The 15035-nt window shown below is 40.3% G+C and overlaps 2 protein-coding genes across 7 annotated transcripts in view; both read left to right on the top strand.

Annotated features, from left to right (window-relative positions):
* Positions 1-3978, top strand: part of fam163ab (family with sequence similarity 163 member Ab) — a 38096-nt gene extending 34118 nt beyond the window's left edge. For all 5 annotated transcript variants that reach the window (XM_047375906.1, XM_047375903.1, XM_047375905.1 and 2 more), the window contains one exon: positions 1102-3978. In XM_047375906.1, coding sequence (XP_047231862.1) covers positions 1102-1494 — 393 coding nt within the window. In that variant the 3' untranslated portion in view covers positions 1495-3978. The remainder of the gene's footprint in view (positions 1-1101) is intronic.
* Positions 3979-5732: 1754 nt separating this feature from the next.
* The window catches only part of crb1 (crumbs cell polarity complex component 1), a 32600-nt gene continuing 23297 nt past the window's right edge, over positions 5733-15035 (top strand). For both annotated transcript variants that reach the window (XM_047373725.1, XM_047373724.1), the window contains exons 1-2: positions 5733-5929; positions 14471-14707. In XM_047373725.1, the coding sequence (XP_047229681.1) occupies positions 5857-5929; positions 14471-14707 (310 nt within the window). In that variant the 5' untranslated portion in view covers positions 5733-5856. The remainder of the gene's footprint in view (positions 5930-14470; positions 14708-15035) is intronic.

The following is a 15035-nucleotide window of genomic DNA, read 5'->3' as shown; positions in this document are numbered from 1 at the left end:
CTGCTGCCATTTCTACTGTCTGCTTGCTCTCAGTAGTCTGCTGCTTCCCAGTCTCTCTGCCACACCACCATCCACACATAGGCTCCAAAGTCAGAGGCTGTCTTCAGTCCGCTGCCATGCAGTGGTGGAGACACTCATCACTCCATGAGATGAACAAAATGGACATGGAGTGATGAGGTTGGAGTTTAGACACCAAACCAAAACGTGTTCTATATTCTTTAATATAAATGTTTAAATATCCGCACATGAATTGTCTGACTAGTATGTTTAAAGATGGTCATATTGCAGGAGCCCAAACTATTTAAATGAGCTCTACCATTTCTGATCAGAAGGGAAATCCAAGATCATAAATGCTGACATAACTATTCAAGAAGCTGATTGATTTTTGAAGTAGGTGGTTGTGTTGGTTTAAAATATGTTTGCCGTACATTAAAAATCCAGAATAAAATCCAATTTGTGCACCCAATTTTTAAAACTCGCCGAAGTTGTTTATTGTATCATCATTAAACCCTGAAAAAAGAACAGTTCAAATGAATCCTTAAATATCCAAAATTAATGAGCATATGTAAACTTCTGACCCATACAGTTGTTTCTGAGTGATCTGTGTCAGGAGGATATCTGAAAGAGTAAAAGGAAAGTGAGACCTGCCATGATGTATGGTTTGGAGACAGTGAAAACAGGACCCACAGCTTGAGCTGCTAAGACTTATACCTAAAGGGACCCAAAAGGACAGGATTAAAAGTAAATATATCAGAGGGGCAGATCAGGTAGAGCAGTTCGAAAACAAAGTTAGAGATGCAATGCCAAGATGTTTTGGAGATAGTGAATATATTGGATAAATGATGTTGCATTATGGAGCTGTGATTGGATAGGAAGAGAGGAAGAAGACAGATATGGTTCACTGATGCAGTGATATGCAGAGGGTTGGTGTGACAGAGGGAGAGAAATGGGTGAAGATGATCCACTGTGATACGCCATCAAGAGAACAACCAGATGAGCAAGTTACACCTGAGGATTTTATTCCTATTTAAGGAAAAGGTTTTAATCATCAAAGTTTTATGCTGATTTCTGTTTGAACTACCATAAATTCTTTGTTTCTAGTACTACTGCTGTAAGAAGAATGGGTCCGACAACGGCTCCATCTCCCAGCAACACTTCGCCTGCAACTCCTGCAGCGTCTCCGGCCTGGACGGACCCATCATCACCCCTCTCTCGCTGTCGCCACCGGAGCCAGCTAAATCCCTCAACCCCACCAAACCTACCATGGGGCAACGCCGCTACTGTCCCACCTGCTCACCCTACGACTCCCCTTTTTACATTCGTACCACTGATGAGATACGCAACGGCGGTCAGCGCATCACTTACATGCCAACACACTATGAGAACCAGGCGCTGGCAACGCCATTGCCCGCAGGCTCCCTGCTGAGGGACACCCAGCGTGGTCGGCCTCCCGATTTCTACACCAACACCAGAGCCATCAGCACCGAGGTGTGACCACCTCATGTTTCCCGTCTCTACACACCAGCGCCACTGAAAAGATACAACCACTATTGTATATTCTGGCTTTCACTGCAGATGCCAGTGAGTTTGTGGAGGCAACACATTTATAGACAATGTAGGTTGTAATGGATTTAGCTGAGAATTATTTTAGCCAGATCTGGGGATGGAAAATAGGGATAGATGAGTTCCTCCTTATTATTTTCAAAAAAGAACTGATCCTCATAAATGTCCCTATAAGCACCTAATTAAGGGTAGGTCTGCTGGCTGTTAATGGATCTTTATCCACCGAGGGCTCTCTAGATCCATGTATGACTTTCCTGTGCTATGTGTCTTCTTCCAAACTTTAATGTGATGAGATGTACACATTAATTAAAAACAGACTGAAATGTTCATTTTTTTTTTTTTTTTGGCACTAGTGGCCTTTATTTTTATTTTTGACAGTAGGCAGACAGGAAAGAGGGGTAGAGACGGGGAGACATTCGGCAAATGTCGCCGGGTCCAGGACTCGAACCCAGGACGGCCACTTTGAGGACTGTAGCCTCTGTATATGGTCGCACGCTTAACCCCTACACCATAAGCACCATGCCCTGAAACGTTCATATTTTTTAAGTATAGCTAATAAACAGCAAAGTTTGTTGATTTGTGCAAGCATGGGTTGCACAACGTGTGCAGCAGGGAACGTCTGGATTTGAATCCACTATGCAAGGTCGTCTGTCAACACCATAGCTTTTCATTTCCAGCCGTCTCCTTTCAGCAGTTTTTACGCTGAACCTTATATCTGGGGAATATTGTCAACATGTAAGATTGAATCATAGTACACATGTAGATAGACATAAAAAACATTTGATAGCCCTATATAGTGGAACCTGTACCTTTCCTGAAATAAATGGTTACTTTCCTGGTACTTATAGGCTACTTTTCGCAAACTTATAGGTTTCTTTCCAGGTAATTACCAGTTAAAATATGATCAGGTAAAATCTTGGAAGTTTCATGTAACTCACTGGTTATTTTCCCAGCTCCTGTACCAAGTGCTTTCCCAAAAGTTATTTTCCTTTAACATTCAGGAAACTGAAACTACATTTCAGGTACTTTCCTGGAAAGTTCCAGATTCTAAGTCTTCTCATAAAAGTACTCTCTGAGCAAGTTCCATAAAAGATTTGAAATGGTACCTGGTAAGTTCCAGGACAGTAACTAATATGCTTCAGGAAATTTCTAGGAATGTACCTTTTAAGTTCTAAAACCTTACTACTAAGTTTGCAGAAAGTACCAAGTAAGGTCCAACAGAATTCCTAAAAAGGACCTGGGAATTTACTGAAAGTAAATGGTAAGTTTGAGGAAAGGTCCTGGAAAGTAACTGGTAGGTTCTGGGAAAGCACCGGGTAAATTCCAGGACACTTTCTAGCAATGTATCTTGCAAGTTCCCGGAATGTTTTTGGAAAATACCTGATAACCATCAAGAAGGTTCCAGTAAGTCCAGGTTTGTTGGAAAAGATCCTACTGAACATGGTGTTTCAATACTTTTTTAACATGTAGCTAAATGTGACAGAGCCTGACCTCCTGATATGCTTAAAATGAACCCAGTGACTTTCTCTTCTCTGAAAAACATGCAAAAACGTTATGTAAATATTTACCGAAAAGCAATCTCTCAATCCCACTGTGTTTTTGAAAGACAGTAGGGATCTGAACATGTGGAATAAGGGGGTTTTATTAGTTTGTAGGATTTCTTCTACACTCTCATTCTTTACTCGTCTTTCTCTCCTACTCCCATATTAAATATCTGAAATGCAAACATTCCTACAATTAATTTTTTCACATTCTGTGCACATTTTGTGACTGAAAAACTTTCATTATACACCTTGTTTTCACTTAGTATTGCCCATTCCAAATGACGTTTCCTGTCATATTGGTCTTCTGTGTACAGCATGGCTGAGGATTTGGAGCAATAAACCTTCACGACTTGAAAGGTGTGAAATCATCAACAAGTTTTAAGACCTATTTAGACGGGTCCGACATCAATACATGTCTTTAATAAATATAAACATCCATAACCTCTTACCAGCAAGGGCATAGGTGAAATTTATCAATATTCCTTTTGTTAATAAACAAATGAACACATTATAAATGCAGTGAATACTTATTTGTGAACTAAGCATGACCCGTTCTCATTACAGCTTCTTTCATACATAAACTACATAAAATTATACAAAACTGAGTTCACAAATAATCCATAAGATTTCATGTCAGTGGGATTCTGTAAAATACAGTAATCCATGTGGCTGTCATTTTGAACAGCTGTAACTTCCTTCAATTATTTAAGTAGTGTAGTAACTATTTTACTGTTTACTTAACCAGTTATATTTAAAAGAATAAAAAAAAAAATGTTTTAAATGTGGTTCCAAAGAAAATTGTACATCATAACTTTAAAAGAAGGAGTATTTGGTGGTGTTAACTTTTGACAATTAAATGTTTATAAGTCTATAAACTGTCTCTTTGTGTAGTGTTTGAAGAAGTCATTACTCTCGCATACACATACAGCTTCTCACATTCTTTCATAAATGCTAATATTTTCCTAATTTAAAATGAGAGACAAATAAAAATTATAATGCAAAAAATATAGACCCATGCATATTAGGATGCTTATTGTAATAATCAGTAAAAAGGTGGAACTCTCTTTTTGAGACTCAAGTTCGTGGTCGGTGCCAGAGATAGATCGACAGTCTAAGGCTTTATCTGCAGCAATGAGGGTATTGTCACAAAGAAAGAGCTAAATTGAAAGGTGAAGATCTTAGATTACTGTAGTTCCAAGCTTTAGCTTTGGTCATGAGAGATATATAATAAACAAAAGAATAAGATCTCAGATGTAAGGTGTCTAATTAGGATAAACCCCCCCCCCCCCCCCCCCTCCTTCCCCCCCCTCTTCCAGAAGACTGTCACTGACATCCTCACAAGGAGGTTAAGCCACAAAACAGTATTGTTAAAACACTTGGTTGGTTACAGAGTGCTGTATCCATGCATGTAGAAAGTTAAGTGGAAGGAAAAGGTAGGTTAGGAAAAGGCACACAGCAGCAGGAATATCTGTGTAAATAAATTTAAAACGAGCTACACATTTAGTAACCGCATGTCATTGTGCGTTTTCTTGTGGTGGACCAGAGGCAGACAAGTACGGAGAAAGCAGAGTGAGATCAGTGGGAAAACTCCTTTAATTTTCAGAGCTTATTTGCAGGCGAGTGCAGAGCAACAAAACTGTCCAGATACAGGCACTGAAAACAGGATCCAAATAAAGGTAAATCCAAAAAGCTCCAACAAGACATGGAAGACGTGACCAAAAGGACATAGAAGAGACATAACGACACCGCGTGGAACAAAGGACAAAGGCAAACTTAAATACAGACAAAGGTGGGCATGAAACAATGGGGCAGGTAATCAGAGGAACAGGTGAGACAAGGAGGCAGGGAAGCAGAGAGAGCAGGTGAACCAGACAGGGAAAAATTAGGACATGGAGGAGCTAGATGAAGAACAAACTGTAAACACAGAAACCAGAACACAGATCTAAGAACAGAAATACAAAGGACAGGGCAGGGAATAAACTTCAAAACTATAAACTGAGGAATAGACCAGCCAATCATCAAACCCATAAGAACACAGAACAATGCATAACCAAGACAAATCAACAAGAAACCCAAAAACACACCTAAAGCATAGAAACTAAAACTACCATCACCAGAAGTAAACAGGAAAAAACACCAGACTAAATGAACATAAAAAAACACCAAACCAAAACTCCACATCATGACACCGTAATTGTAATCCATCAAACCACGCAAAATATTAAACTGGGAACTGGGTGACTACAATCTTAAATCTAGGAAATCCTCGTCTTTATTATACTCTGCCCCGAATTGCAATAAAGAAACTTATGAAACTGCTTTTTACATCACAAAGTTTATTTCATGTTTTGATTCAGAAATCTATTTAGATAATTATTATATTTTGCCTTTTGGCAAAACCAACACATAGGCTAGATTAGCGTACTTTGTCTATACCTCTGTTTTCATCAGTTGACCAATAAAAAATCTTCACACGTGCCTCGTCTCCATGGCTACTCTGTGTTTGTGCATGCACGTGCACGTTCGCGCGTGCCTCCCCGAGCGCCACACTCATGTCTTTAATTGTCTACCCTGATGGAGGCTGCTGCCGACGGTGCTCCAACACGAAGAGAGCAGAAGTGCGCATCAAGTGGGTCTGGAGCTGACAACCGCTGAGGTGCTGCAGGCAGAGACAGAGAAGTCCAAGAGAAACAGATCTGCTCATAACTGGACTTCAACACAACGACCAGGATGGTTCATCGCAATCAAAATGCATTTAACTCGCTCTGGTTTTGACATTCTTGCCTGTATAGTTTTTACCTCTTCACTGTTTCTAATAGATGGTAAGTGACTTGTATTTCCGTTCTCTGAATTGAGTTTTAGCTGTTATTAGTTACTTGTATTTTTTTATTGAATTAGGTGAAAATGCAGAAAAAATACAAAATACAAAAACAAAATATAAAGGAGAGAAATATGTAAAATTATCAAATGGGTTTAAAGTACAAAAATATAAAAACATATAAACATTTACATGCAAATGACAATGTACAGTTTTTTCTTCCATCCAATTAATAGCTGTAATTTATACAGTACCTTAATGGTTACAATAGGGCTAGGAGAGTTTTAACCAGCAACACCCTAAATCTAATCGCTCCAGTCCAAACCTTTTTAAGCATGACATTTCTACAATGTAAAACATGTAATCCAGTTTCCTGTAATTTTAATCTGATCTCATGCATTTGAACCCGTTCATGGTTGGAATTTCAATTACACGTAGGATGACAACATTAACTGGATTAATCTCTGTACATTTTCTACACACTGGAAAGCTAATGATGATGTAACAGTGAGGGAGCCGCAGAGACCCTTAAAAAGATTTAGGAGACTGGGGAGAAGGGATTTCACAAAAGAAGGGTTATTCTTCATGGTTCAAGTTTTCTCCAAAGCATCTAATAATAACCTGTGTTCTTATCTCCACTGAAACAGACAGGCATCTAGCAACAAAGTGTATCAGTACAGAGGCGATCAGGTCTCCCACATGGGCTATTTGAGGACCTCTAGATAGGACCAAACAAAGAGCCTGTGGGGTAATTTACATTTGAAGGAGCCCTTACATGCTGTAGGAGGGGCTGAGTGCTCTGAATTATACTGAGCTCTGTCTCAAAGGAATATTGATGATCCCGAGTGTAGTGTCAACTGAAAAATAAATAAACTTTGACAATTACCTTCATGTTTTTACTGTGCTTATGTGCAAGATGTGCATGTAACCTGATCTTAATGTGACAGCTGATCCGTGTTGCAATGAGAGGCTAATACAGACATATTGTCACTGCATCGCAGCTTATGCTATTAATCCCCATCGTATCTTGAATCAAACTCTAGACACATATCAGCTCCTGGAGAAGCCACCTGGTTTTTTGTAGAATTGATTGACCTACATTAAAGACAGTTGATTGCTGTTCTACATCTTAAAGGTCTTTCAGACTGATTGTGCTCTTGAAGTATGATTACTTTGTGTGATTATTAAAACATCTCAATGACTCATACCCTCTAACACATTAGTGTTTTTTCTTGCACTTGCCATGCAAAGCACACTTTCATGAGTTCTTTTCTCCATTCAGTATTCATGTTAATTTGAGGGCATTTTGGAAAGTGCTACTGTCTGATTGCCACCTAACAGAAAGCAGCTCTTGAATATATCTGAAGCCCTCCGTTATGTCTCTGTGTCCCCTTATATTCCATGAAATACAGGCGTCATCAGAGAAAAATCAGCCTATGCAGTAGTGTCCATAGTGTTCATAATTCAATATCTTAGAATATTATTGAAAAGCTGGAAGTCAACGGTGCACCTTGGGAGTCGAAGTTGTGCCAGAAACGTTTGGATCTCAATATTATTGGAAAGTTGATTTATAACAGTAACTCAATTCACTAAGTGAAACACATTATATATATTAATTACACAAAGACTGATGCTGTCAAGCCTTCTATTTCTATTAATTATAAAAATTCTTCTGCTTACAGCTCATGTAAAGATGCCAATTAAGATTAAAATATTACATCAGACCAGTAAAGAAAAACATGTTTAATACAAAAATGATGTATTAAGGAAAGATATGTTTAATACTTTTTTTTCCTTTAATATGTGGCTGCATGGTGGTGCAGTTGGTAGCACTGTTGACTTGCAGCAAGAAGGTCCTGGGTTCAATTCCTGCCTGTGGGTCTTTCTGCATGGAGTTTGCATGTTCTCCCCGTGCATGCGTGGGTTCTCACCAGGTACTCTGGCTTCCTCCCACAGTCCAAAGACATGCCTGTTAGGTTAATTGGTAACTCTAAATTGCCCTTAGGTGTATGAATGAGTGTGTGCTTGGTTGTTTGTGTGTTGCCCTGTGATGGACTGGCGATCTGTCCAGGGTGTACCCAGCCTCCTGCCCATAGACTGCTGGAGATAGGCACCAGCTCCCCTGTGACCCACTATGGAATAAGCAGTAGAAAATGACTAAGTGACTGATGCTTAATGGTTGTTAAAGGTACATTCAATCTGACAAACAAGCCTTATTGGAACACATATTCTAATTTATTGAATATGACTGTATACCATACTGCCTTTCCTCACTGTATTCTTTGATCCAACGGTTCAAGACTTTCTTGTAATCTTTTAAAGTGCTCGTTATTAATAAAGACAGTCCTTCCTTCAGATCTATTTTCTTTTTTGTTTTCTAGCCATTTCTCTCTTTCCATTTAAGCTCTGGCTGTAACTCTCCTCTTGGTTTCCTGCTTTCTACCTGTTGAATGATCTTTATCTCACAAGTATTGAAATGATTCAGCATATTTCTCAAATTACAATTTATTAATCAAACTAATAGCCCCTTTATTAGAGGCCATCCAGTCTCTTTACGAGCGGAGCAGGAGTTTGGTCCGCATTGCTGGCACTAAGTCGTACCGGTTCCCGGTGCATGTTGGACTCCGGCAGGGCTGCCCTTTGTCACCGGTCCTGTTCATAATTTTTATGGACAGGATTTTCTAGGCGCAGCCAAGGGCTGGAGGGGGTCTGGTTTCGAGACCAGTGGATTTCGTCTCTTCTTTTTGCAGATGACGTGGTCCTGCTGGCCCCATCTAGCCAAGACCTACAGCATGCACGGGGGCGGTTCGCAGCCGAGTGTGAAGCGGCTGGGATGAAGATCAGCTCCTCCAAGTCAGAGGCCATGGTACTCGACCAGAAAAGGGTGGCTTGTCCTCTTCAGGTTGGAGGGAAGTTCCTGCCTCAAGTGGCGGAGTTCAAGTATCTTGGGGTTTTGTTCACGAGTGAGGGAAGAATGGAGCGGGAGATCGACTGACGGATCGGTGCGGCTGCCGCAGTAATGGGGGCGCTGTGCTGGTCCGTTGTGGTGAAGAGAGAGCTGAGCCGAAAAGCGGTCAGTCTATGTTCCTACCCTCACCTATGGCCATGAACTTTGGGTCATGACCGAAAAAATGAGATCCTGGATGCAAGCGGCTGAAATGAGCTTCCTCCGTAGGGTGGCCGGGCACTCCCTTAGAGATAGGGTGAGGAGCTTGGCCATTCGGGAGGAGCTCAGAGTAGAGCCGCTGCTCCTCCACATCGAGAGGAGCCAGTTGAGGTGGCTCGGACATCTATACTGGATGGCTCCTGGACGCCTTCCTCGGAAGGTGTTCCAGGCACGCTCCACCGGGAGGAGGCCCAGGAGACGGCCCAGGACACGCTGGAGGGACTATGTCTCTTGGCTGGCCTGGGAACGCCTTGGGCTCCCCCTGGAGGAGCTGGAGGAGGTGTCTGGGGAGAAGGACGTCTGGGTGTCTCTGCTGAGTATGCTGCCCCCGCGACCCGGTCCCGGATGAAGCAGAAGACGAGGTGTACGAGTAATCAAACTAAATACAACTGAATAATAACAAAACAAAAAAAAAGACTAGAAACTCTTACTTCACATAAATAAGAATTTGACACTCTAATGTCCATTTCCACCATGGGAAACATCAGGCGTGTCAAGTTTAAAGCAGGGTTATAAGACCAAGATCTCATAGAGCACAATCCATAATCTCAATATGAATAGAGTATGGATGACACAACTTCCAAAACCTGGTCATCTACAGTACAGACCAAAGGTTTGGACACACCTTCTCATTCAAAGAGTTTTCTTTATTTTCATGACTATGAATATTGTTGCTTCACACTGAAGGCATCAAAACTATGAATTAACACATGTGGAATTATATACTGAACAAAAAAGTGTGAAATAACTGAAAATATGTCTTATATTCTAGGTTCTTCAAAGTAGCCACCTTTTGCTTTGATTACTGCTCCGCACACTCTTGGCATTCTGTTGATGAGCTTCAAGAGGTAGTCACCTGAAATGGTTTTCACTTCACAGGTGTGCCCTGTCAGGTTTAATAAGTGAGATTTCAAGCCTTATAAATGAGGTTGGGACCATCAGTTGTGTTGTGCAGGAGGTGGATACAGTACACAGCTGATAGTCCTACTGGATAGACTGTTAGAATTTGTATTATGGCAAGAAAAAAGCAGCTAAGTAAAGAAAAATGAGTGGCCATCATTACTTTAAGAAATGAAGGTCAGTCAGTCGAACAATTGGGAAAACTTTGAAAGTGTTCCCAAGTGCAGTCGCAAAAACCATCAAGCGCTACAAAGAAACTGGCTCACATGAGGACCGCCCCAGGAAAGGATCCTGTGAATACCAGTCCAGTAAGGCGATGGTATTAGGACAAAATAGAAAGGTGTGAGCCAAGCTCTGACATTATTGAACAGCATAAACTCTGCACATATATGGAATGAATTCACACAATTTCTTAAAATACAAGAATTTCTTAACAAAAATAAGTCAACTCAAACTCAAACATATTTAAATTAACAAACTCTTTACTATGCTAAAACAATCCAACTAAACTACCAAGCAGAATTAAAGAATAACGAAGACTAATGGACTATGTACAATATAAACAAGTTGATTAAAGATGATTGGAAATTATGACCAAAAGAGTGATGCAACATTACCATGCAATGTTTATGTTTGAGGACCAAGGATTATCTTGAAGAATCTGGAAGTGAAGTTAAGTTAGTCTTGGAGCTAACTTAGGAAATAATCAGCAAACATTTAGACAACCATTCACAATGCAAGATCAGATAAAATATTATTTTAATAAAATTATGTTTTAAATAATGATCTGCTGAATAAAACCAACCTTCTGGATGACTAATTCTCAACGGTGTCTAATTAGCTGCCTTTATTTATTGCAATAATATTTGAAGAAATATTATTAGGGGAATATTTTGAGAAGAGCCAAATCTTTACGGAGAAATGGGGCTTAATGGTGTTTACTTAGTTATCAAATCTAGTAAAATAATGTTTAGGGACTATTATTCACTAGCTGAAAACTAACAACTATTCTGTTAAATACTCTTTAGTAGCAAGCACGTGTTCTTACCGGTTAGCGTTGAGCTAACAAAAGCTGATAGCTTAGCACCAGAAACAAACACATACCTTTAAAATACCTCGGTTAATATAAGGGTTAAAATGCATAAGCACGGACGGCGCGTTATTAGCAATCTTCTGTGTTTAAAATCACCCTTGAAGTAAAGTTTGACTTAACTTTAAAAACACAAACACAGAACACAAACGGCACATGTGCTGCAGATAGCCTGCTAGCACTAAGATAGCCGAGTTTCACACAAACAAAAGCGCTATATAAATAAAACTGAATTGAATTGAATAAGATAAAAAACGTTTAGATCATTTCAATCTAAATCTTTCTATTATTTTTCTGCTCTGCCCAAACACTTAACCTCATGAACTGTGGTGAGGAATGTTGTCCAAGCGATGATGAATTTTGAAGAAGGTATCCATAGTGAACAAGGGTTAGCTTCCCGCTAACCTCTAGCTGTGGATGAAAAACGTCTCGTTGTGTCCGCCAACCACACTGCAAGTTAACACGGTGATGGGGTCTCTGCTGTCTTCCTTCCAGACTGGGAGACCGCTCCGCTCGGCTTCATAGAAACTGCTTCTCTGTAGGGACCTTCTCTGGGACAATTTGCTTCTGCAGGCCTCAGAGAAAAAGTAAGCAACTCTTACACCTTAATTTCCCCGTTCATGAATGAAAATACTGGATACACAGACAGTATTTCATTCTTACTTATCTTTGCATATGATCGATGATCGTATGACATCCTTGGATCCAGTTGAAGAGTCTGTTTGCCAGCAAAGAGACATCAGCGCGCTTGTCTCCCGTATCCGGTCCCTTTCGAAGGCCGTGTGGAAGAGGGCGGATGTAGCAACAGCTGTGCTTTTATTTGGGTAGTGGCGTCACAGGAAGTCCGCAGTTATCCCGTTTCCATTTCTTTCAAAGTATGTATTGACCTTTAGTCATGCAGTCCACAAATCTAGCCTTTATGGAAGAGTGGCAAAAAGAAAGCTACTGTTTAGAGACAGCGACAAGAAATCCTGATTGTATTTTGCCACAGACTTCGTGGGAGACACAGCAGAGGTTTCCTAAAGGTTTATCAGAGGCTTACTGGTCTCTTGGGAGTTTAATAAAGAGGCCTGTGACCTAATTTGGTGTCCTAATACCTAATATTAATCTGAGAGGGAACCGTGGGAAAAAAGGACAAGGAAGAAATAAAAAGAATTTAGAACCACCTTTTAACCTTTTAACCTCACACCAGAATCCCCACTATACTACTTTAGGCTTAGGCTGCTGGAGGACATAATGACCACTTTCACTCTCTCTGCTACATTCTCATACTACTCTCCAATTTTGCATTATTTGCTGTTATTTCAGCTTTTAACTCTGTTCTCTTTTCTCTTCCTAGAAGCTACACCTGGCCTGACTCTATATCTACCTTTGACACCTTTCTGGAGAGGGGCATCGTCCAAGCTTCTGCTGCCAACAACTTAATGCTCACCCTCTACCGATGATCCACATGCCCCTGTCTTTCAGTGTTTAACCATATTTTTCTCCTAGACATAGCTACTGACTGAGCTTTTACTATGACTAACTATATGTGCTCTCTCTCATACTCTAAAATTAAAATCTGGCTCAGAGTTTATCTGTTTTTTCTTCCTCGCTGAAGCCACTAAAGGAGCTACAACCATTAACATTTACTTTTCCTTCCCATAGAAAGTACTCCTGGATCAGTGCTTCTTTGTTCTCTTTGTGTCTCTGCTCTGTTCTCTCAAACCCCCAGTTGGTCGTGGCAGATGGCCGCTCATACTGAGCCTGGTTCTGCTGGAGGTTTCTTCCTGTTAAAAGGGAGTTTTTCCTCTCCACTGTCGCTACATGCATGCTCAGTATGAAGTATTGCTGCAAAGTCAATGCCAGTGACTGTCTACTGTGGCTACATGCTCATCCAGGAGGAGTGAATGCTACAAGTCACTGACTGGATGCAATCTGCTGGGTTTCCTTAGACAGAAAAACTTTTTAACCAATTGGAATAACTAACTGAATCTGACTGCACTGTTCTATAGTTAGGATTAGTTGGAATGTATGTACCTGACTTGAAATCTGTATGATTCGATTGAATTGACTTGGCCCATTTTAAAATTACCCACCTTTCACACAATGCAACAGGAAACAACACTCAAATAATTTTTACCTCTGGCTTCCTCCCTCCTTGTTGGATGGAGTAAGGGGGAGTCATGTTTAGCCTAAACCGGCTCACTTATGGTTCAGGTGCAAACACACCCTCCATTTCTGCTACCTGTGCAACCCCTTCTCTATTCTAATGGTTATACTCAGTCTGACAGTGAGAGGTACCCCCAACCCTTGCGGTTTTTAGTGTAACAATGGCCACCAGTGGGCTCTACATGGACAAACTTAATCAGTTTATTATTTTACTTAGTATCCCTACACATAGCCCATTCTAAAATGGTCAAACTCACACTCAGTAGTTTATTCTAATCTCCTCAACAACCCTACACCATTCCAAACCCTTTGTGAAGTGACTTGAGACAACATGTGTTGTGAATTGGCGCTATATAAATGAAACTGAATTGAATTGAATTGTTAAACAGGACAAAAGTGAGTGCTTTGTAGTCTGTAATAAGCAGTTGGCTCATACATACAACAGATTTTAAATTCAGTTTATCCAGCTCCCACTGTCCTTTTTCTCAGCTTAGGTGAAAGCCGTGCTTCCAGCCAAAAGAAAAGTTGTTGGGTCATTTGGATACTGTGGTGGTTTCCAACTTTGGATTCAGAAACGGATGATGCTGAAAGAAAAGTCCTTAAACATGTGCAGATATGGAGGAAATGCAAAATTTTAATCTTGTAGAAATGTTACACCAAATTAACTGAATGTGAGTTAGATGAACTGGGCAATTGATCTTTTGTCTGTGTGTCAGAACCCAGGACAGCTCATTGGGAGCTGGTGCTGAAGGAGTCGTCACAAGGTGTTGATCAACCAATTAGAAGCAGAGTTTGGAAAACTCATGTGTTTTGTCATGTCAGACAAGAAAAATTGATTCTGCATTTTTTTTTTTACGATAGTCTTTGGTTTCAGGAAGAGACCATAAATATAAACAAACTATCCTCGTGGATAAAACCATCTCCAGGGTAAAAATAACACGACAGGTTTACATTTAGAGTAAACTACATCAACCAATATTTAAAGTTAACTAATCATAGGATCATTCATATTTTCAACAATTCAGATCAACATCTGCATGGAATAAGAGGTTGTTGTGACTAAAGCCAAAGGTCTGTTAAGGATATTTTGAGGGGACTTGGTGAGAGGTTTTTGCAGGTCAGATCTTTATGTTCACGCTACTATGTATGTTTTGCTAAATAAAGAACATCAGGAAAAATGTTTTTATTAAAGAAAATGCCCTCTGAGTTTGATCTTGAAAAACACATCATGTTCCTAGATGCATCCCCTAACAAGCTACCTCCAACTGCGGACCCCTGCTTCCCAAACCCATGCCAAAATGAGGCAATATGCAGAATCCGTGGGGACAGCTACTCCTGCTTCTGTGTGCCAGGTTTCCAGGGCGCTCACTGCCAGATAGATGTGAACGAGTGTGCTTCACAGCCCTGCAGGAATGGAGCCACCTGTGTGGACAGAGTGGGTAGATTCTCCTGTTTGTGCCCTCCTGGATTCACAGGTGAGTGTGGGACTTTTTAACACTAGTTTTAAACTAAATGTGTCAAGGTTTTATCTCAGTAAAAGGTAAATATCATATGTTATATGGCCCAGTCAAAGTCCAGATATAAATCAAATCGAGAATCTGTGGTAAGACTTGATGTTCACAGGTGGTCTCCAACTAATCTAATTGAGCTTGGCAGAGTTATTCTTTAAAGAAGAATGAAGCGAAAACATCAACTTCACGTTTGAAAAGACTTGCAGCTGTGAATTGCAGAAAAAGGTGGTTCTACAATACAAATAAAACTGCATGTCATACTGGTCAGATTTTTATTTGTCAAAATAATTTT

Source organism: Girardinichthys multiradiatus, chromosome 9 (assembly GCF_021462225.1).
Source record: "Girardinichthys multiradiatus isolate DD_20200921_A chromosome 9, DD_fGirMul_XY1, whole genome shotgun sequence".
Lineage (NCBI taxonomy): Eukaryota > Metazoa > Chordata > Actinopteri > Cyprinodontiformes > Goodeidae > Girardinichthys > Girardinichthys multiradiatus.
This window is presented reverse-complemented; position numbering and strand designations above follow the sequence as displayed.